Below are 21,199 nucleotides of genomic sequence, written 5' to 3'. Positions count from 1 at the left end.
ATAAATAAATAAATATTTAAAAAAAAAAGAAAATATTGAAAGGGGCCGAGCGGTGGTGGCGCACACCGTTAATCCCAGCGCTCAGGTGGCAGAGACAGGAGGATTTCTGTGAGCTCGAAGAGTTCCAGAACAGGCTCCAAAACTACAGCAAAATCCTGTCTCAAAAAAACCAAAAATAAATAAATAGAGAGTATTGGAAGGGGCTCCTTCCCAGTGGGAAGAGAGGCTTAAACTAGAGTCCGAGACCATCATAGTGGGAAGCAATGCTTGCCGGCTCAGAGCCAGGAGAAAACTCAGGACACCTAGTGCTTAGGAGATTTCAAGAGTAGTCCAGGAGGGCCCAGGACCTTTTGCTCAGCCCTGGGGCCATTAGGTCAACTCAGGTTTCAGCCACTGACAAAAATGACCAGTACTTAGGGACTGTGTGGATGAGGAAGAATTATTGCTGAAATTCAAACTCACTTAAGAAAAAAAAATGGAGATAGTTTTCCAAAACTAGTTGGTGGCTTCAGCCATGGCAGATGCTGGATACAGTGATGTGGCTTACTCTTTCCCTTAGCCCTGCTTCTTCATGGGGTCCATCACCAGGGCACAGCCGGTTACACTTGAACTGACTTGGGCCACAGGTCCAGAGGGTACAGGGAAGAACCCAGAGATAAAAGCAGGAGCAGCGAGGAGATCTGAGCGCAGATAAACGGTCAGTGTGCTGCAGCCCCTCTCGGCAGCAGGGACCTCTGCTACTTGACGCCGCCATTCCCACACCTCTCAGCCTACCTTCTGGGACTGCTGAGTGATGTTTAGTCCACGATCAAGGAAACCCCTGTGCTGGGGAATGAGTGAGCGTGTGTTGTGCCTGTGTGCAATGCCGTGCTGAAGCCACATGGACTTTGTCACTCGGCTGTGGACCTCTCAGCAAGTCACTGCCTCAGCCGCCAACTCACCCAGAGCGCCTGGTGTATTTTTGCACTTCAAGTACTTCCCAGATAGTGTTGAAAAAAACCAACTAACTAGCCACACTAGATTATGTCCCAAGGCTCTCTAATCCTAGTTACAAGAGTGGCAGAGGCGGGAGGATCACAAATTCAAAGCTTGCCTGGGTTACAGAGTGTGCTTCAGGCCAGTTTGGGCAACTTAGCGAGACCTTGTCTTGAAATAAAAAGGGTCAGGGTTGGGGCTGGAAGATGGCTCAGCAGTTGGGAGCACGGATGACTCTTCCAGAGGACACAGGGTTCAGTTCCCAGCACCCACAATGCCACTCACAACTATCTGTAACTCCAGTTCCAGCGAGTCCAACACCCTTAACAGATGTACATGCAGGCAAAACATAAAAAATGCGTACAAAATAAGAATAAATGCATTATTTAAAAAATTAAAGTCAGGTATTTTTAATTAAAAAAGGAATAAAAAGGGTCCTATATAGGCAAATCTGTGGGGCATTTTCTTGATTAATAATTGATGTGGGAGGACCCTGCCCACTGAAGGGGTGCCACCCCTTGGCAGGTGGTCCTGGGTTGAATAAGAAAGCAGGTGAAGAGAGTTAGGAAGAGCAGGTCAGTGAGCAGCACCCTCCATGGCCTCTCCTTCAGCTCCTGCCTCCAAGTTTCTGCTCTGACTTCCCTGCATGTTGGACTATAACCTGTGCGATGAAATAAACCCTTTTCCCCCAAGTTGCTTCGGGTCATAGTGTTTTAGCACAGCAAACAGAAAGCTTACTATGTCGTTTTCAGGGCTGGGGGGGTGGTGGGGTAGGGATCATACTGAAGACAGACACACATCTAGTGAGATGGGCATTTGTGCAATAGACCCTGCCTCAAAGCAAAGCAAGCCACATATGGACGCTTCAGATCCGCCTAAGGTCACACCAATGGCAGGGCACATTTGGGTAAGGACACTAGTCTTGTGAAAAGTGGAGCTGATGTGCTTGGCTCAGTGCCAAGACACTGGGAAGATGCCTGGGAAGCGCTGAGTGTCTCAAAGATGAGGGGGGTCTGGAACTCAGTCTGGTCGGGAACTCAGAAACTACCTAGATGTGCTAGGTAGGATCTTAAGGGGCAGGATGAGGCCAGGGAAGGCTCCACCCACTGATGCTGTAAAGTCCTGTAGCCCACAGGCTACCCTCAGTGTTGAAACCTCTGAAAAGTGTGGGGGAGCACAAAGTGAGGGGGAGCTGGAAGGTGAGGAGGAGGGCAGGGCTGCCAGAAGGAAGGGCAAGGGTTTCCCATGCTCTAAGTTGCCATCCAGGCCCATTTTGTCCTGCCAACAGGCTCTTAAAAGGCAACACAGAAGGGGGATGTGTTTTAGCCAAAGGCACACAGCAAGGAGCTGGTTTCTGAATCTGGATCCTGCCTCTTCTCCTCTTTTCCATTCTAGGGACCCAAAAGCCATGAGACCAGCCTCCTAGTGTGTGTGGGGAGCTCCGGGGGTGGGAGAAACCGACATGTCAGTGATGTGAAGGGTGATCAATGCCAGGGGTGGCAGGCAAGAAGCCTGGTGGGAGGACCTCCAAAGTGCCACCCACCAAACCTGGGTGTGGTTTTCAGGGGCAACTTAGTGGCTGCCAGGAGGTAGGGTCTCCAGGGGTGAGAGATGGCCATCCTCTCCCGCAGATACAGTCAAGGAAACAGCTACAATATAACGACTGAATTGGTAATTGAAAATGATGACCTTGGCCAGAAAAACTCTAAGAAACTTGGTGACTGGGGGTAAGGAGTAAACTCCATGACTTACAAGCAGTGGAACGCTCCATCCTTTGAAAATAAGGAAAGCTAGATGGAAAGCCGTGGGATTTTTTTTTTTCTTTTTCCCTTCAGTGCTAAGGATCTAACACTGGCTAGTCGTGAACTCTTCAGCTCACTCAGCTCTATCTCCAGTCCTAAAACTGTTTCATTTCTGGGTTTTTTGTTTGTTTGATTGATTTTGAGACAGGGTCTCTCTGTGTAGTCTGACTATCCTGGAGCTTGATATGTGGAGCAGACTGGCCTTGAACACATGAAGATCTGCTTGCCTCTGCCTCCCAAACGCTGAAATTAAAGGCTTTTGCCACCACCACTCCAGGCTTTTTGTTTTGCTTTTGTTTTTGAAACAGGGACTCTTGTAGCCCTTGAGCTCCCTGTGTAGTGGAGAATGTTCTTTCTGCCTCCCGCACCTAATGCCGGGGGGATTTCAGTCACCATCGCTGAGATGGCAAGCCAAATACGTTGACTTACGCGTACAATTCCAGCATTCTTACACAGCGTTTGAGGCCAGCTTGGGTTATAGTGTAAGCTCTGTCTTTAATAGCAGCGAAAGCTGAACAAGGGCCAGTGGGATGGTGCAGCTGGTACCAGTGCCACAGCCAGGTGACCTGAATTACATCCTTGGAACCTGTGGTGGAAGGAGAGAACTGACTCCCGAAAGATGTCTTCAGACCTCCACAGGAAGGCTGTGGCACATGCGTGTGCCTGTGCTCACACACATACACTAAGATAATTTTGTTTGTTGTTGAGACAGGATTTCTCTGTCTAGCCCTGGCTGTCCTGAAACTCACCAGGCTGGTCTGGAACTCAGAGATCTGCCTGACTCTGCCTCCCATGTGCTGGAATTGAAGGTGTAAATCACCACCACCCGACTAAGTAAAATATTTTTTAAAACTCAACAGAACAAAGAAGGATACAGATGGGAGGTGAAGTGGGCATGGCTAGAGACAGTTGGTAGTCTGGTGGGGAGGCGGAGATCCGAGGAAGGAGCCCTCCATGGTGTCTGCGGAGTATGAGGAGTATGAAATGAACTAAGCAGGAGGCTGGGGAGACAGGAAGGGTGGGAAGCAGGAAGAAGCAGGAAGGGGCTGGGGCCAGAGATGCCTATGCCTAGACCTGTACCTAAGCCTCCAAGCTTCCTCCCTCGCCAGGAGGGCAGTCTTCCCGCGCCTGGTGATGCAGCAAACTGAAGCTCTGTCCTTGCCCTGGCTTCTCAGCCCTTTCTTCATCTTGGACCATCACTGTCTCCTTCTGCCTTCAGCATTGCTTTCCACCTGCATCCGGGGCCCAAGGCCCAGGACTGACCATTCCTGAGGTTCACTGTAGGTGTGAGTGGTGGAGAAATTGCCAGGATAGGGGTCCATGGGTACAGTGGGCACCCAGTGCTCCTGAGGCAGGGGACCGTGAAATGCAGAGGGTTTTTTGTTTTGTTTTTTGTTCGTTTTTGGTTTCTTGAGACGGGGTTTCTCTGTGTAATAATCCTGGCTGTCCTGGAACTTGCTTGGTAGACCAGGCTGGCTTCGAACTCACAGATCTGCCTGCCTCTGCTTCCCAAGTAATGGGGTTAAAGGTGTGCGCCATCACTGTCTGGCGAAACACAGAGGTTTTAAAGCCTCCCCTCACCTCTGTCCAATTCCAAACATTGTAGTGAATGTACATTCTGGCTTCTGGGCATAGATGATTAATTCCATCAGAACCGGGAGACCCACAGAAAACTACCACCATCTCTGTGCCTCCACTTCCCCATAGGAACTTCTCTGAGGCTCAGGCCTTTCTGTGCTCAGAGTTTTGGGAAATAAGAGGTGCCAGAAATTTCACTCTGGAGTGGCTTCGGAGGTGCCTGCCTTGGAGACCATACTTGGGGTACCTTCGGAGGTAAGGAGTTTGGAAAAGAAGATGTGATTTCCTGGATACCCCATCCAGGAGGAAGAAAATGATTGGCTGGTAGGGTTGGGTGGGACTAGCTGAGACAAGGTCACTGGCAGGGATGGAAGGAAGGGCTAGGTTTAGGAAGAGTGGGGTTCAGACAGGTCGGCATGGCTAGAGGATGTGGTGAATAGGTGGAGGTGTGCCGTGCTAAGCATGGGCCTTTAGCTGGCTCTGGAAGTGATGGTGGTAGACCAGGAGGGGTCCTTAGAGAGGAAGTGGGCTATTGACAACCCAGGCCTGGCTTGGTGGGGAACTGAATTGGGGCAGGGACAGGGTAAGGACCAAAATGGATTTAATGTAGGGTGGGATGGACCTGGGAATGGGGTGAGGCTGAGCGGGAGTTAAATGAATCAAGGGGTTCAATGGAACAATTATTTTGGGAAGGCAGAGAAGGATGAACCTGGGCTTTGGTAGGGTCTGGAATCTTGGTGGGTTTAGGCTGAGGAAGGGGGTGTGCTACTAGGTTGAGGACCAGGACAAGACAGGTGCATGAGACTGGCTCTGGGAGCAGAGTGGAAGCTTAGAGTCCCGGTGCAGGTTAGCAGGGAGAGGGGCATGGGGGCGCCCCGGGGCAAGCTGGTAAGGGGGGGCGGACCTCCCCCTGGGCCCGGCCGGGGCGGCGCTAGGACCGAGCGAGCCGAGGGAGTGAGCCGGGCGGAGCCAGCGCCCCCCGCCCCCCGCCGGCCGGCTCCCCTCCCCCGGCCGCTGGCTCGCTCGCTCTCAGCGCTGCAGAGGCTCTGAGGCGGCGGCGGCGACTCCCTCATCCCCTCCCTCCGGTGTCGGTCGGTCAGTCCGTGCGTGCGTCCGTCCGTTCGGCCTCGGTCCGGCCCGCAGCATGGCCGGCGTCAGCTTCAGCGGCCACCGCCTGGAGCTGCTGGCGGCGTACGAGGAGGTGATCCGGGAAGAAAGCGCGGCCGACTGGTGAGCCCCCCGCCCCCGCCCCCGCCCCCGGCCCCTTTGTCCCCAGGCCGCTACCGCGCCTTTGTTTCTCGGAGGCTCTGCCACCGGGTAGGGAGGGGGATACCCCGAAATGGTGCAGCGGCCCGGGAGAGCCGGGGAGGGGCTGCCTTTGTGCGAGCCGGGGGAGGGGCCGGTCGGGCCAGGCGGGGCGCGCAAGCCGGGGAGCCCTGAGGCCGCCCTAGGCGCACTGGGGGCGCGGGAGCCGGATGCCAGCCACGCGGACGTGGAGCTCAGACGTGGAGACCGGGGTGCTACGGCCCTGCCGGAGCCCATCCCCCTTCCCCCCCAGCCTCCCTCCACGGGCCCGGGGGACAGGTGTGCACGGGCCAGCCAAGGGCACCTTCGCCACCTTCGAGCGGACGAGGACCGGGTGGGGACGGGGCGGGGACCGAGCTAGCGGAGCTAGAGCAGCCTGCCCGGCCACAGCACAAAGGAAAGCTAGGGCGGGGGAGGAGCGCTGAGAGCCGGGGGGCCAGCGTGCCCCGCCCACCGGGGGCTTCTCAGGGTTGTATACCCCCACATCTGGGTTGGGGTGTAATAGAAGGAGGGTTCACTGCCACATGGTAACCACGAAGTGACTTCTTTATCCCTCACGAATCGCAAAGGAAGAGCGGTAGGGTTGAGCCCTTCTCTCCCCTTCTGAAGAAGGAGATCGCCAGGACTAGGCAGCTAGGCAGGAAGAGACCCAGGAGATGGACCCAGGCAGCTTGTCTAAATGGTCAGCTAGGAGGAAGCATGGTGGGAGCCCCCACTGAGGGATACCAGAATGATATCTGGGACCCTAGCCTTGTCACTCCCCAGCACGGGGCTGTCAGACTCTTAGGAGGGTAGTGTGGACTTGATTCTCTCCCCCTCCCCAGCTGTTACCTTCCCTGAGGTGGAGGAGGCTGTGAACCACCTGCTCTGGGCTGAAGCCCCAGGGTGTCAGGGCAAACCAAGGGGTTCGATGCCCCCATTCTGAACACAGCTCCCAAATGTTCTTTCTTCTCGGGGCAAATCCCCATTTTGTATTTAGGTCTCTTTTCACCTCCTCAGGCAGGAAGTAGCAGCCTCTTGAGAAAACTGAGGCAGAGTTGGGGCTTGTCTGAGGGACCCCAGTTGGGCTGGCCTCACTCTCACCCTGGGAGGGCAGCCAGGTAGGGGGGCTGGAGGAAGGCACAAAATAGCCAAGCCTCCAGCCATGGTACTGCAGCACTGGCGGGCAGCCAGGCCCAGAGGGATGGACTCGGGAGACAAGTTCTTGTGTCTTGCAGGTCACTTATAGGAAAAGCTGCACAGGCCAAGCAAGCAATTCCCACATTGTTGTCCCAGCCCTGTCTCTGGGGGCGCTGAGATCATGGGAGGCAATCTGGGCAAGTGGCCTGCTTGGCCTGGTGGAAGAGCCGGTTTGGGGGTATGGCCCTGACTGAGGAGAACCCTGCCTTCTTCTCTAGTCTAGGGGGTGTAGACAACACCTCACATCTCTTAACCCCTCAGATACCGGCGGTCCAATGCTGGGGCTACCCAGTCACTGCCGCCCCACATCCTGCTCAGCAGAGGCCTGGGCTTTCACCACCAGCAGCATCCATGTGGCCAAAGGGAGTTAGTTATGCATCCCTGGCATGCGTCAGCCCCATCTGGGTAGTGTGTGGGACACACACAGATGCACATATGCACCCTCGCATGCATGCATGTTTGTTTACTCCCGAGGGCCTAAGCCTAAACAGCATGTTGTCAGAAGGACGTGAGGATCACATCTTACTCTTTTCACACAGCCGGGAGCTGGATGAGATCTCTAGGTTCAGTGCAGACCCTGCATTTACTAGTTCAGAGGGAGGGGGAATGTTCTGGGTTTAGATGTTGGGCCATGAGTATTTGGTGTCTTCCCCCTCTGCCTTGACTTTGAATGTGGGTGTGGTGGAGCTCGGGGTGACTGCCCCCTAGGTGGCAGGGTCTCTGACATGGGCCACTGCTCTTGTGCTGGAAGTGGAACACTGGGGAAGTCCAGATTGGAAAGGCCAGCAGCACCCTGGTTGTGCTATGATTCATTGTGCGAAAAGTTCCTGCTCCTCTTGAGTATTCTGAGAAAAGAGGAGGCTGGGCACAGTCCCTGCAGGGTTTTCAGGGCCTTTCCAGTTCTGGCTCCCTGTGAGGATGCTGGTCCTCAGCCTTACCTTCCCCTCCCAGCAGGCCTGGAGCTGCTGAAGTCACGCTCTCACCTTGCCCTAGTCTCGTCTCGGTGGCTTAGATGCTTGATAAGACTTTGTGTCAACATTACAAATCCCTCCGGTGCTACTTCGTGCTGGGCCCAGGACTGAGAACAGTGTGTGTTAGGGGAGTCAGAGTTCCTGCTGTCAGAAATCTGACAGCCTGTGGTGGTCACTGTCCCCAGGGTTTGATGCTACTGAGCGAGTCCACCCACAGTCCCCTTGTCCCCATCTACTTTTCCCTGCTTGCTTCCCAGCTCCCACCAGCCAGCCACTGGGTGCTTGTGCTGTGTTAGAGAAACATTATCTGGCAGGGTCTGGGGCGTGAAGCTCAGGCTGAGGCTGCCCGTGGAGCTGGCAGTGGCGTCCTGAGGTCCTGAGTGGTCTTTATGTAGAGAGCAGCACAGTGCAGCTCTGGGCAGAAAATGTTCTCCAGAACTGAACGTGGGAGCCAGTGTGGCCCAAGTGTGGTGTGGCAATGAACACAATGGTCGTTTGGAAAGGTGGGCTGAGCAGAGCTGAGAGACGGAAGGGCTGGGGCTGAGCGAAGAAGGAAGGGTTGTGGCCCTCGCAGGGAGGAAAGGCCGTTTGGAGGTGGGTGGGCAGGATGGAAGGGGCCTCAGAGTCTTGAGGCTGAGACGGGCAGCCCCTCCCAGGGAGTTGTGATGCCCAGAGCCGTGTCTTGAAAGCAGCCAGGATTCCTGGTGTTTTCTCCGTGTTTCAGCTGCGAGTGGAGAGGGCTACACCCTATTTCTTTGAGGGCTCTTTGTTCCTGGCCGTGGGTTAGGGCAGCCTGACAGGTGGTGGGACAGCTGTGCTGGAAGCAGCTGTCAGGGCAGCGGCTGGGGCTGCAGTTGCCCAAGGGCTCCAAGACCTACAGCCCACCTGTGTCTCTTTGTGGAGAAAAGCAGGGAGGGGTCCATGAAAGGGAGGGGCTGCAGGGCCCACTTGGCCCTCCTAGCAACTAGGGCTAACAGCCTCTGGGGGAGGGGGTGAGACCCTCCCTCTTTTTGCTCCTTTCTTCCCTCTTCTCTTCCTTCTCTCCGCCGTCCTCTTTCTCCATTTTTCATTCTCATGTTTCTCTACTTTCCTCCTTTCTCTTGTCTGTCCTCTTCCTCCTCCTCTCTGTTCCTCCCTTTCCTCCGTCTCCCCCTTTTTTCCCCGTTTCTCACGCACCCCAGCCTCCTGACTTAGCAGATGGGAAATGGGAATTGAGAAAGGGTCTGAGCCCGTCACAGTCTCAGGGACCACACTTCTCTCTCCATGTATCTCCAGCCTGTGCCTGTGCCAGGATGGGTTGTAGGGGGAGAATCTTGAGGTTACCTTCCACGAAATGGATGCTGTGGTATGCCTGCCCAGAATCAATACAGAACAGAAAGGGCTGGGAGGGAAGGAAGCCGTTAGTTTAGCCTTCTGGCCAGCCCTGGTCTACACGGCAGTCCTAGGAGACTTCAGCTAGGACAGAGGCAGCCTAGGGGTTAGAAGACCGGAAGATCTTAGTGTTCGAGTCTGGGAGTGACCACAGTGACCTCATCCCCATCTCAGAGAGGGAGAGATTGAGTCTGAGGATGTCCCCGGGGTCCTTTGTGTTCGAGGAGAATACAGCTCTGGTGGGCTGGTTTCTGTGCCAATTGCTGGGTTACCATGGTTACCAGGGGATGCCCAGCATTGAGCACCAGATTCTTCTCCTCCTCCCTCCCAGTAGGGGGAGGGGCAGCGGGTACCAAGGCACGCACCAGGTAGATTCCTGGCTCTGGCCAATGAGGGATGAGAATCGTGGTCGCCAGGGAACAGTAACCAAGGAACCGTTGCCTTGGAATCTCCATCGCATACCCGCTCCACTGGGTTGTGGGCTGCCAGGGCTAGGGCCGGACGTTGAGCTGACTAGGCAGAGATTTCTCCCCCACCATTCCCTGATTGCCTTCTGACCCAAGTCTCCGGCTCAGCGGAAATGATGCCTGGCCTTGTTATCACAACCAACCAACAACCAAAGCTTTCCCCCTCCTTGTCCTGTTCTCTGCCCTGCCCTCCCCCCCCATCACTCCTCTTCCCTCATGCCTTCTCCACCCAAACTTGGCTGCCTAGGACCTGACAGTTCTATGAGCCACCCCTCCCTCTCCCCAGGGCTCTGTACACATATGAGGATGGCTCAGATGACCTCAAGCTTGCAGCATCAGGAGGTAAGAATTCCAGCCATTCCTCTTCCTTCCCACCACCTACTCTGGCTGTTTTGTTGCCCTCCCTGGCTACAGCTCACTTTCCTGCCTCCGTCCCGCAGACCCACTTGTCGGATGGTGTCCTTCCTCTTGTTCTCCCTGCATTCTTCAGGGTGTAGAGGGAGGGAGCTTTGTTTCCCGTTTGGTTTCCGGGAAAGCACAGTGAGGAAAAGGAACTTGCCTGACATCACACAGCTAGGGAAGGGGCCTAGGAGGGTGGCCAGGCTCAGCACGACTTTCTTAAGCGCTGGAAGACTTCCTTAAAGCTTCGTTTACCTCGCTGGGCACTAGCACCCGGTAAGACTGCGAGGTGTGATCACCGAGAGATGAAGACGTGTGAACAGACAACTCTTCAGTTCCATCTCAAATCAGGCCCAGGAGGGTTCAGAAGCAAAGCTAGAATCCTGTCTACCCCTTCACCTCATTACACAGAGATCTGGGCCTCTAGCTCGCGGACCAGAAATCCCCTGGGCGTTTTAGGCCCTTTGTAGGGTCAAGGGTGTAGGAGCTTGGCGAGCCCTGACACCTTCCTGGTTCCCCTAGAAGGGGGTTTGCAGGAGCTCTCGGGCCACTTCGAGAACCAGAAAGTGATGTACGGCTTCTGCAGCGTCAAGGACTCCCAGGCGGCCCTGCCAAAATATGTGCTCATCAACTGGGTATGCAGCTGTGGGATGGGGCTGGGAGCTGAAGGCCCCAGAGTGGTCGGTCACATTCCACCCGTAGCCGCTGCTAGGGAAAACCCCACACTCGTTCTTAGGAACATAGCCTGGGCCTGCAAGCTGTTGCCTTCCTCTTGCCCTATCCTGAGCACCTTTTCACCGGGTACGTTGTAGGTTGGTGAAGATGTTCCTGATGCCCGAAAGTGTGCTTGCGCCAGCCATGTGGCTAAGGTGGCTGAATTCTTCCAGGTATGTGGGGACTGGGTCCAGAGGGGGCCGGGTTTGTATGCTGGAGGTGGTGTTGGGAGTTTGGATGCCACCTAAACGCTGCTTTTTTATGGAAGGGTGTTGACGTAATTGTGAATGCCAGCAGCGTGGAAGACATTGATGCTGGTGCCATCGGGCAGCGGCTCTCCAACGGACTGGCACGACTCTCCAGCCCAGTATTGCATCGACTGCGGCTTCGAGAGGATGAGAATGCCGAGCCGGTGGTCAGTGCATTCCTGGGACAGGCTGGTCTTTCCCAGACATCACCTGTGTGACATAGTCCCTGAGTTGGGCCTCCCCAGCTCCTTGTAGCCCTCACTCTGCATGTGTGAGTACTAGACCATTGAGTCCCCTCCTGGTGCTCATTGTCAAGGCTCTTGACTTTGCAGGGCACTACCTACCAGAAGACAGATGCAGCCGTGGAAATGAAGCGGATTAACCGGGAGCAGTTTTGGGAGCAGGCCAAGGTGTGCAATGCTGACCCTAAGCCTTCAGGCCCAGGTGTCCCTGCTTGAGCCTTCAGGGTAGCTCTGACCTCTCCCAGCTGAACGAGCAATCCCTTCTCGGTCTCCGCACATGGGACTCATTACCCCTAATTCCTAGAAGGTCACCTCCCTAGCCTGGGTGGGAGTAGAATGGAGGGGCCAAGGCTGGCCTGGGCTCAGGGCTTGTACTTCCTGGGTGTGGGGTGCAGAAGGAGGAAGAGCTGAGGAAGGAGGAGGAGCGGAAGAAGGCCTTGGACGCCAGGCTCAGGTTTGAACAGGAACGAATGGAGCAGGAGCGGCAGGAGCAGGAGGAGCGGGAACGACGCTACCGAGAGCGGGAGCAGCAGATCGAGGAGCACAGGTGAGGCCTGGCCCGAGGCAGAGGGCCGCCCCCCCCCCCAGCCCACCCTGAAGGGTGTGCTTGCGCTTCTCATTCCAGGAGGAAACAGCAGACTCTAGAAGCTGAAGAGGCCAAGAGGAGGTTAAAGGAACAGTCTATCTTTGTAAGTCATTTTCCGGGGCTCTCCTGCCTGGCCAGGAAAGTGAGGGGGGGTCCATGTGTTCTGGGGTCCTCTGGGGACATCAGTAACCCTCCAACAGTGCCAATACTGGATATTCTGGGAATGTACATGGACATCGATGTCATGAGTGTGTTAAGCCCAGCACCTGTTATGGGGGTGTGGGCTGGTGTTTGAGGGGGAAGATGGCGGACAGACTTCTTTTAGATGCTTATCTCCAAGTTGGAAGAGAAAATCCACGTTGACCCATCCCCTCACTGACCTGGCTCCTCCATCCCTTCCCGCTTGGGGTCTGGGGACTTGGGGTATATTAGTCATGGGCTCTGCACTTGCTGGGGGGTGGGGGGCGGCTTGAGAATTAGGCTGTGTAACGAAAGTGACTCAGGTGTCCTGAATGTGTATAGACTGGTGCTTTTCCATATGCAGGATCTCTAGCATCCCCTTCTTTTACTGCTGCTGTCCTAATCTATGTTGTGTTTGCCCAGTCATAGCAAGGTCTTTTGAGAGTGGCTTAGTTTCATTGAGATTTCAAAGGTGTGCATGCACACAAAAGTGAGGACTGTAGTGACTTTTGTTCTTGCCAGTCACCAACGTTGGTTGCAGGGTTCTTGCTGTTATCTTACAGTCCGTCCACTGCTTCAAGTTACCTCATGGGAAAATAACTACGTAGCAACACTGTAACCAGCTGTTAGGGCGGCCTTTTGATTTCAGGTCCTTTAAGGAAGGTCCCATGTGACACTGGAATTTATCACCAGGTAGCGTTTTCTTTTTAGCTTAGGTATTCTGGGGAGCTGTGCTTCCTTGTGTCCTGATAATAAGAGTTTATCTACTTAGATTTACTTACTTTACTCACTGTGTATGAGTGTTTTGCCTGCATGTATGCCTGTGTACCATGTGCCTGCAGCATTCCGAAGATGGATCTTCTGGAACTAGAGTTGCAGGTGGTTGTGAGCCACCATATGGGAGCTGGGAACCAAACCTGGGTCCTCTACAAGAGCAGCAAGTACTCTTCAGCACTGAGCCACTTCTCCAGCCCCATGGTTCCCTTTTTGTTTTGGGTTCTAGGGCATTCTCATGTATCAAAATGCTTAGGTACAGCCATCAGTGCTCCTACCCATATTGCTAGAGTCTTCCTCACTTTCCCTGGTGTTCACATTGTTCACAGTGAAAGCCTCTGTGATAAGCTGCTCTGTTCCTTTATTATTTACTTATTTAGTGCACATGTGTGTGTTTGTGTGCGTGTATATGTGTGCATGTGCATGCATGTGTGCATACGTGCGTATCTGTGGTATGAACAGTGCATTCACCCATGCATGCACCTATAGCGGCCAGAAGTTAACCTCTGGTGTCTTCCTCATCGCTACCCACCTTGTTATTTGAGACAGGCTCTCTCTCTGAACCTGGTGCTTACTGTGCTGCCTAGACTGTCTGGCCAGCGAGCCCCAGAGGTCTTCCTCTGCACCTCCAGTGCTGTTACAGATGTGTGCTGCCCTACTGGGCTTAGTATGTGTCTGCTGAGAATCCACACTTAGATCCTCATGCTTTATCCACGGAGCCATCTCTCTAGCCTGCCTCTATTCCTAGCTTTGATTGAAACAAAGTAAAGGAACCTGGTGAAACTACGCTAAGCAAGTTTTAAGTTCTAGGTTATGTGCTCAAAAGCAAAGAAGGTTTGAGCCAGGCGTGCGGCTCGTGCCTATAATCCCAACACTAGGAAAGCAGAGGCAGACGTATCGCTGGGACTCTGACTGGTCTACATGATGAGTTCAAGGCCAGCCAGCGCTACAAAGTAAAACCCTTTTTCAAAACATAAGAAAAAGGTTCAGTTCTTGACCTAGCTTTTTTCCCTTGCCCAGCAGCCGCTTCTGCCCGGTTTGCCCCATGAACGGCAGGAGATGTGAAGTAAGAGCTTTGGTGTAGTGAGCGTCCCACTGAACAAACACATACTGACCTTTTGCTGGCCACTCACACAGACTTGGGTCTTAATCCTGTGCTGCTCACAGAGGATGAGGGAAGTGATCCCAGAAACAGGAACCACAATGTAGTGCCATCGGCAGGATCTGCCGGGAACTCCCTGTGGGGACCCAGAGAAGGAAATGACCTGAGTGAGCCAGAGACTTTTTGCTCTGGAGGTTGTGCCCAAGTCGAGGTCTTAAACTGGAGGGGCTGAACTATAGGGGTGATGATAGGTGGGCATTTGGGAGGGGTGGACTGATCTCCATTGCAGAGCATGAACTTGGGAAACGGGCTGACTATTCTAGGCACTGTGACTGTAGCATGCAGAGGACATTATGTCCACATCTAGCAGAGTATGTGGGCGAGTTGGAGCTGGCCTAGATGGTGGGGCTGGAGGCATGGTGAAGACTAGATAAGACGGGGGAGAAGAATGTAGCCAAGCAAGGGGCCTGCCCACCTATGGTCTTCGGGTCCAGTCTTGAAACTTAAGTTGTGAAAATGGGAATGGGGACTAGGGGGGCTACAGTGTACGGAGTAGCACACTTCCAGGGTACGGCAGCTTCTGTGTCACTGGCTGCCATGGTGTTGATAATCTAGGGGCCTGAGTACGCACTCAGTAATACAGCAGTGGTCCAGCATTTACAAGGCCCCCGATTTGGGGGGTCATTGGGGGAGGGGGACACACTGAGACAAAGAAAATACAAACTAGATACTCAGGGGCCTGTGAGAGACCTCATCTCAAAAAAAGAAAAAAAAAAAACCCAAAAGCCAGGTGATGCAGGAGAATCGTAAGTTCAAGGTCAGCCTAACAGTTTAATGAGATTTTGTTTCAAAATAAAAACATAAAGGACTGTGGGTGTAGTCACTGGTAAAGCCCTGGCTTGCCTACTGTGAGGACCTGGGTACAATCCCTAGTGTGACAAAATAAGAAACCAGATTCTACTTTCAGTCAATATGAAACACTTTTTTTTTTAAAATTTTTTTTATTTTTGGCTTTTTTTGAGACAGGGTTTCTCGGTGTAGCCCTGGCTGTCCTGGAACTCGATCTGTAGACTAGGTTGGCCTTGAACTCACAGAGATCTGCCTACCTTTGTGTCCAGAGTACTAGGATTAAAGTCATGTGCTACCACACCCGGTTCAGAACTGAACTTTGGAGTGGCAGCAGCTTAATTTATGTGGGTTTAAAAACTTGCCATAGGGCTTATGATATGGCTCAGCAGTGAAGAACACCTGCTTCTCTTCTGTAGGACCTGGGTTCAATTCCCAGTACCCACATTTTGGGAGCCACCTGTGGCTCCAGTTCTAGGGATCTGACACCCTCTTCTGGACTCTGAGGACACTGCATGAACATGGTGAATGGACAGACATATGGGCAAAACACTGACACACAGGAAAAAAAAAAATTAAAAGTGGCTTTAAAATATGGCCTCAAAACAATATCCCGTCCACAGGCCACATTCAGCCAGTGCTTGCTGTAGCTTAAGTTAGCTAGAAGACAAGGGATACTCCAATGGCCCTGGGTGCCTGGTTAGATGTAGGAGTGAAGGAGGTTCCCAAAGCCTGGCCAGTCTGTGATAGGGTGGCTGGAGACACTGAAGATGCAGAGCAAAGTGCCACCTTCGAGATCCTGCTGGGCTGTAGAAGAGATGCTCAGAACCCTGTCTGTTTGGTTTCCAGGGTGACCAGCGAGATGAAGAAGAAGAGTCCCAGATGAAGAAGTCAGAATCAGAGGTGGAGGTGAGAGCTGGGAAATAGCAAGTGAGAAGGGCAAAGGCTGGCTCAGCTGCTAGCCCTGGCCAGTTCTCTGACGCTTTCCTTGTGCCCTCAGGAGGCGGCTGCCATTATTGCCCAGCGGCCTGATAACCCACGGGAGTTCTTCAGACAGCAGGAACGAGTTGCGTCGGCCTCTGCTGGCAGCTGTGACGCGCCCTCACCCTTCAACCACCGACCAGGTAGTCCTTGGTCCTATCCTTGCCCGATCCATGCTCCTCAGACTGAGGCCCTAAATCCCTTTGGGACGACTTCTTGGAAAACAAGCCTTGCCCAAGGACTCCTTGGAGAAGGCAAGACCCCTTCAGTGTGCTTCCACCCACAGCTTTCCAGGTGGTAGCACCCACAAAGGGGCTGGGTTGAGGGGCAATGTCAGTGCTGGGCATTGGTTGAGTGATGGATAATCCTCAAGGCCTGCTAGGCAGCTTTGGTGCAGATGCAGGCACGCTGCTGGCGTTGGGAGCTTCCGTGCAGGGCTGGACTAGGTCTGGCCTGAAGGCTGTGGATGCATGTAGGGTGGGGTCTTGCTCTGGCCTTTTGTTTGAGCATCCTGGAGCAGTTGTCCTCTGGGGTTCCCTGTTTGGCTTCTCCTTGTGTAGCTTCTGCCTCCCCTTGAAGTGCCCTTCTGTTTCTTGTCTGCTGGTCTGAGTGTTTGCATCCGCTGTGTGCTTGGTCATGTGCTGGGATCCCAGGAGCATGACGGACTAGACTCATTTGTGCTGCTGCGTGTGCCCATGTGTGTTATCTGGTGCTGGCTGGTGGGAGGCATCAGGTGGCTTGAGGCTGTTGGCCTAGCTTGGCTGAATGTAGACCCTGGCTGAAGGTGGCTTGGACATTCAGGGCTGGCCCTGGGGGTGGGTGAGGCCTTGGGGCAGGGGTGGGGGAGACTGACCCTCTCTTGTCCTCTGTCTCTTTCTCTGTCTGTCTCTCTTGGCAGGTCGTCCGTACTGCCCTTTCATAAAGGCATCGGACAGTGGGCCTTCCTCCTCCTCCTCTTCCTCCTCTTCCCCTCCACGGACTCCCTTTCCCTATATCACCTGCCACCGCACCCCAAACCTCTCTTCCTCCCTCCCATGTAGGTAGCAGCCCCAGGCCTCGGCAGGGTGGGGTAAGGAGGGCCCCGCTTCCCAGCAGCCCCCTCGCCCTTTCTCCCCCAGCCTGACTGCTGACTGCTGGTGTTTATCCCCAAAGCAGGTACTACCTGCCACTTGTCCCTGGCCCTGCAGGGCACTGGCCCCGAGGGGCCTGGTTTACAGGGTCTGGAGCAGTAATCTGGCCCCTGGGGGGCCTGGGGAGCTCACAGCCCCCACCCATAATCAAGACAAGGTAGATAGTCCTGATTCCACTTGGCTCCCCAACCTTCACTGACTAGCCTGGGCATTTGTTCCACAGGCAGCCACCTGGACAGCCACAGGAGAATGGCACCTACTCCCATTCCCACCCGGAGCCCATCTGATTCCAGCACAGCCTCCACCCCTGTCACCGAGCAGATTGAGAGGGCCCTGGATGAGGTTACATCCTCACAGCCTCCACCCCCACCTCCACCACCCCCACCAGCTCAAGGTGAGAGAAGGATTCCACCTGTATCCATCCTTCCAGCAGCCTCTGGTTGCCATAGTAACATAGTTCAAAGAGACCTGGACCACTCATCACCAGCACTGCATTGCTAAGGAAGTGACTGTAGCTGAGAAGAGCTCTGGTGTTGCTATCAGACCTGCCTTCTCCTAACCTCACTGGCTCATCACTGAAGTGATCATGTGGCCTTCCTCCATGGGCTCCCCAGTGGTTTAAAAACAACTGGTGAAAGGGTAATGAGTTAGAGCTGATGGTGCCAGAAGATGCCTCTGGTAGTTCTTCATCATAAGTCCCTAACTCCCTACTCTTCAGTAGCTGGGCAGGACACTGTAGATTGGGTCAGGGCATCTATCCTTGCCCAAGGGGGTTGACTACATTGTGTCCTTAATGTGTACTATGACAGAGGCCCAGGAGTCTGCCCCGAGACTGGATGGTGAAGAGACCAGCAAGGGGGCCGAAGCCGCAGCAACCCCTCGGACCTGGGCTGACTCTACAGAGGAGCACCCTCAGGCCTGGGCTGGCTCTACAGAGGAGTCCCCTCGGGCACAGGAACCTCCTCCGGTGCAAAGTAGCCCCATGGAGGACTTGATGTGCACAGAATCCCCAGAGCAGGCTGTCCTGGCTGCCCCCGCAGAGCCTGCTGCCTCTGTCACCTCAGTAGGTGATGCCCATGCAGCTGACACCATTGAGACCACCACTGCCACTACTGACACCACTATTGCCAATGATGTCACCCCTGGCACTGCCAGCCTCATTGATCTATGGCCTGGCAATGGGGAAGAGGCCTCAGCACCTCAGGCTGAGCCCAGGGTGCCTACACCACCCTCAGGTGCTGAGGCCTCCCTGGCAGAGGTACCTCTGCTGGATGAGGCAGCCCCGGACCCGCTGCCGCCAGCTGGTGAAGGCTCTGCCAACCTTCTTAATTTTGACGAGCTGCCAGAACCTCCAGCCACATTCTGTGACCCAGAGGAGGAAGTAGAAGGGGAGCCGCTGGCTGCCACCCAGGACCTAAATATGCCCTCAGCTCTAGAGGAGGTAGACCAGGTCCTGGAGCAGGAGCTGGAGCCAGAACCTCACCTTCTGACCAATGGAGAGACCACTCAAAAGGAGGGGACTCAGGTGGGACGGGGAGCCTGGCGGGAGGAACAGTAGCGAGGGCTGAGGGCCTGGACTGATGGCTTGTAGATCCATACTGAGAAGCAGCTCTATTCTGACTCTGACTCCCCTTTCCATCTCTGCATTTGTTCCCTGGCAGTCAACTGTGTTTCCCCAGCAACCACTTTTGGAATCCTTGGTTGCCAGAGAAACAGGCTCAGGCCTGATAGATCAGCTGTAGTCCTGGCAGGTGGGGCCTAGTGGCCTATGCTTTTTTTTTTTTCTTTCCTAAAACCCAACAGGCCAGTGAAGGATACTTCAGTCAATCACAGGAGGAAGAGTTCGCCCAATCAGAAGAGCTGTGTGCAAAGGCTCCGCCTCCGGTATTCTACAACAAACCTCCAGGTAGTTCTTCCCTGGATGAATGGTGGAATTCTGGTGACAGACTGGGATTGGAGGGCTAGCAGTGTCACTAAACACAGTTGGCACCGCTCTTGGGAGTGAGGGTGGGGACACACTACCCAGCCCTGTCCTCTCCTCTCCCAATATATCCTAGAAATCGACATCACCTGCTGGGATGCAGACCCCGTACCTGAAGAGGAAGAGGGCTTCGAGGGTGGTGATTAGTCGTGGCAACTGTTCCCCGGCTGCCTTCGCTAAGGCTGCCCACCTGCGGTAGCCTCTGGCCAGACGGCTTGCAGCGCCTGCATTAGCAGCGGCCCCGCCTGGCACCCACTCTGGACTCCGGCGCTGGCCGGGATCTGTCCGCTTCCCTACCCACAGGGCCTGACTTTACAGCTTTTTTTTTTTTTTTTTTAAAGTTGATAGACTTGTACAGTTGACTGGTTTCCCTCCCGTTGGTAGTTGAGATGATGTTACAGATTTTCCACCCCCTTCCTGCCCAGACCAGATTGTAGCTTAGGCTCTGCTCGGCCAACCAGGGTGGGACCTGGTGGGGGTTGGGGGTTTTGGTGGGAAAATGTTCCCCCCATCACTTTTCCTAGTTTTATGTTTCTTGGAAAAATATCACTTTGTATTCTCTATCCAGGGTTTCAGATATTTTGCACGAATTTTAACACATGGCAATAAATGGCTCGTGGGCTCTGGCTCCCTGGGACCCCTCCCCTTCTCTTCACCCTCGCTGCTTGGTCAAAGGAATTATCAGGCCCACCTGGGGCTCCTTGGCTTCCCGCCCTCTCCTGCCGGGCAGGTCCCAGGCTGGAGGTCCTAGGCGTGACTCAAGTCAGGGCTTATAGATGGGACCCAGGGGTTTGGGTGGCCCCTCTCCGATTCCTTCCTCTCTGCTTGGGTTCTTTTTCACATTAACTCCCCCGCCCCTTCTCTTTTTTCTTTTTTCTTTTTAAAGCACAAACTTATGTAATGAGTCGTGCTCATGTCTGATAATAAAGAAATCCAGATCCCTTTGGGCCTGCTGCTCTGGGCCTCCAGGGGTTGATCTGGCGTGGGCGCCGGCTCTCAAGACCCGCTTCCCAACTGCTGTCACCTCCGAGGCTACAGGGGGCGCACCTCTGTTACCCTGTGGTATCAAAAGCAGGCTAAATGGAGAAAGAACATCCTGCCCCTGAAAAGTAACCTTCGGTTTCCAAAGGCCTGCACATTTCTGTACACACCTCCCCACACACACCAGGTCCAACATGCTTGGGCACTATAGCACCTTGGGCGTAAAGCAGCTGGCATTCCCCTCCGCTTGTACCAAAGCAGATCACACACCTTTATTATCCTCAAAATGTAACAAACAGGGTAAGAAATCCCACCCTCCCCCCACCCCTCCCTGCAGTCCAAGGGAAGCATTTAAAAAGCCTCGCAGTCAGGCTAGGAGTTCGCCTGTGGGGCTCGGGACGCCGGGCGCCCCTCTATACGGCTGTAGTCCTCCCGAACAAGGGGATGGAGACGGGCAGACGCCAAGCTCCGTGCTCCAGGGGCTCGCGGCTGCTGAGCTCTGAGTCGGTCCAGCTGGGGAAGACCCGGCGGCTGCGGTCAGACTGCAGACAGAGGGCAGGGCAGGGGGCGGCGGGTCGCGGGGCACTGGGAAGATGCAGCGCCGAAGTATAGCCCCGGTCCAGGAAGAGAGGCTTGTAACTCGGAGGCGGCTGCTCCTGCTTCTCCGCGCTGTCGCGGCGGCTCAGAAAGGGCGTGACGATCTTGCGGTAGAGCCCGCGAGTGTCCGTGAGCACCTCGCTGTAGGGCGGCGGCGGCTCGGCCATCAGCACCGCCTCCTCGTAGCACGGCGGCTTAGACATGTCCGATTCCGCTGCGGGACGGGAAGCGGGCTGTGAGGATGAAGCCGCCGGCCCCAGCCTCCCGCAGGCACCACCACCCTAGCCCGCTTCTCCCGGTGCATCGGCAGGGAGCGCTCGCCTGCTGAAGCGCAGCCTTACCTTGGCGCGGGTAGCTCCAGGGCCGAGGCGGCACGGAGAGGTGCGGTGGCGGTGGGTGCGGCAGTGCGTGATGGTGTGGGTGCGGGTGCGCGTGCGGCTGCGCGGGCCCGTGGTGCAGCAGCGGGTGCACGTGCACGTGCGAGTGCGCGTGCACAGGCGCCTCCAGACGGCTGCGGTGCGGTGGTGGCGGCGGCGCCAGGCCGGGAGGACTTCCAGCCAGGCTGCCCTCAAGCTCGAGGGGCTCCAGCTCCAGAGCACGCAGGTTCTGCTCCCTCAGTCGCTCCTCCTGGCGCCGTTTGAGGCGGCGGCGCAGGAAGCTGCAGAAGCAGCAGAGCAGGACGATGAGACCCCAGATGAGCCAGAAGCCGGCGAAGCACGTGAGGAACGTGTAGGTGCCCTGGGACATCACCATGGCTGCGGCGCGAGCGGCAGGTCCTCGGCGGCTCTAC

The 21,199-nt window shown here is 55.0% G+C and overlaps 2 protein-coding genes across 3 annotated transcripts; one reads left to right on the top strand and one right to left on the bottom strand.

Moving 5' to 3' along the window:
• Nucleotides 1-5,381: 5,381 nt before the first annotated feature.
• Nucleotides 5,382-19,773, top strand: Dbn1 (drebrin 1). 2 transcript variants are annotated; one of them, XM_087896617.1, is made up of 15 exons: nt 5,382-5,585; nt 9,935-9,990; nt 10,570-10,682; nt 10,860-10,934; nt 11,030-11,176; nt 11,342-11,419; nt 11,647-11,798; nt 11,877-11,940; nt 15,589-15,648; nt 15,740-15,863; nt 16,619-16,756; nt 17,074-17,244; nt 17,660-18,375; nt 18,654-18,756; nt 18,908-19,773. In XM_087896617.1, exons 1-15 carry the CDS (start codon nt 5,500-5,502, stop codon nt 18,976-18,978), a joined length of 2,154 nt encoding a protein of 717 aa, XP_087752743.1. In that variant the 5' UTR covers nt 5,382-5,499; the 3' UTR covers nt 18,979-19,773. The 2 variants fall into 2 exon arrangements, with proteins under 2 accessions (XP_087752743.1, XP_087752744.1); XM_087896618.1 differs by lacking the exon at nt 16,619-16,756.
• A 286-nt stretch (nt 19,774-20,059) lies between these two features.
• On the bottom strand, nt 20,060-21,168 carry Prr7 (proline rich 7, synaptic). The gene is made up of 2 exons (XM_048447771.3): nt 20,751-21,168; nt 20,060-20,623 (listed from the first exon to the last, which is right to left on the bottom strand). The coding sequence occupies exons 1-2, from the start codon at nt 21,160-21,162 to the stop codon at nt 20,226-20,228; spliced, it is 810 nt and encodes a 269-aa protein (XP_048303728.3). The 5' UTR covers nt 21,163-21,168; the 3' UTR covers nt 20,060-20,225.
• Nucleotides 21,169-21,199: the final 31 nt, after the last annotated feature.

Source organism: Myodes glareolus, chromosome 14 (genome assembly GCF_982192425.1).
Source record: "Myodes glareolus chromosome 14, mMyoGla1.1, whole genome shotgun sequence".
In the NCBI taxonomy this organism is placed as follows: domain Eukaryota; kingdom Metazoa; phylum Chordata; class Mammalia; order Rodentia; family Cricetidae; genus Myodes; species Myodes glareolus.
This window is presented reverse-complemented; position numbering and strand designations above follow the sequence as displayed.

Coding starts and splice junctions, on each gene's coding strand:
- Prr7 (XM_048447771.3), bottom strand. CDS start 21,162: ATGGTGATGTCCCAGGGCACCTACACGTTCCTCACGTGCTTCGCCGGC. Junction 20,624..20,750: donor CTGGAGCTACCCGCGCCAAG/GTAAGGCTGCGC, acceptor CCCGTCCCGCAG/CGGAATCGGACATGTCTAAG.
- Dbn1 (XM_087896617.1), top strand. CDS start 5,500: ATGGCCGGCGTCAGCTTCAGCGGCCACCGCCTGGAGCTGCTGGCGGCG. Junction 11,420..11,646: donor AGTTTTGGGAGCAGGCCAAG/GTGTGCAATGCT, acceptor TGTGGGGTGCAG/AAGGAGGAAGAGCTGAGGAA. Junction 11,941..15,588: donor TAAAGGAACAGTCTATCTTT/GTAAGTCATTTT, acceptor TTTGGTTTCCAG/GGTGACCAGCGAGATGAAGA.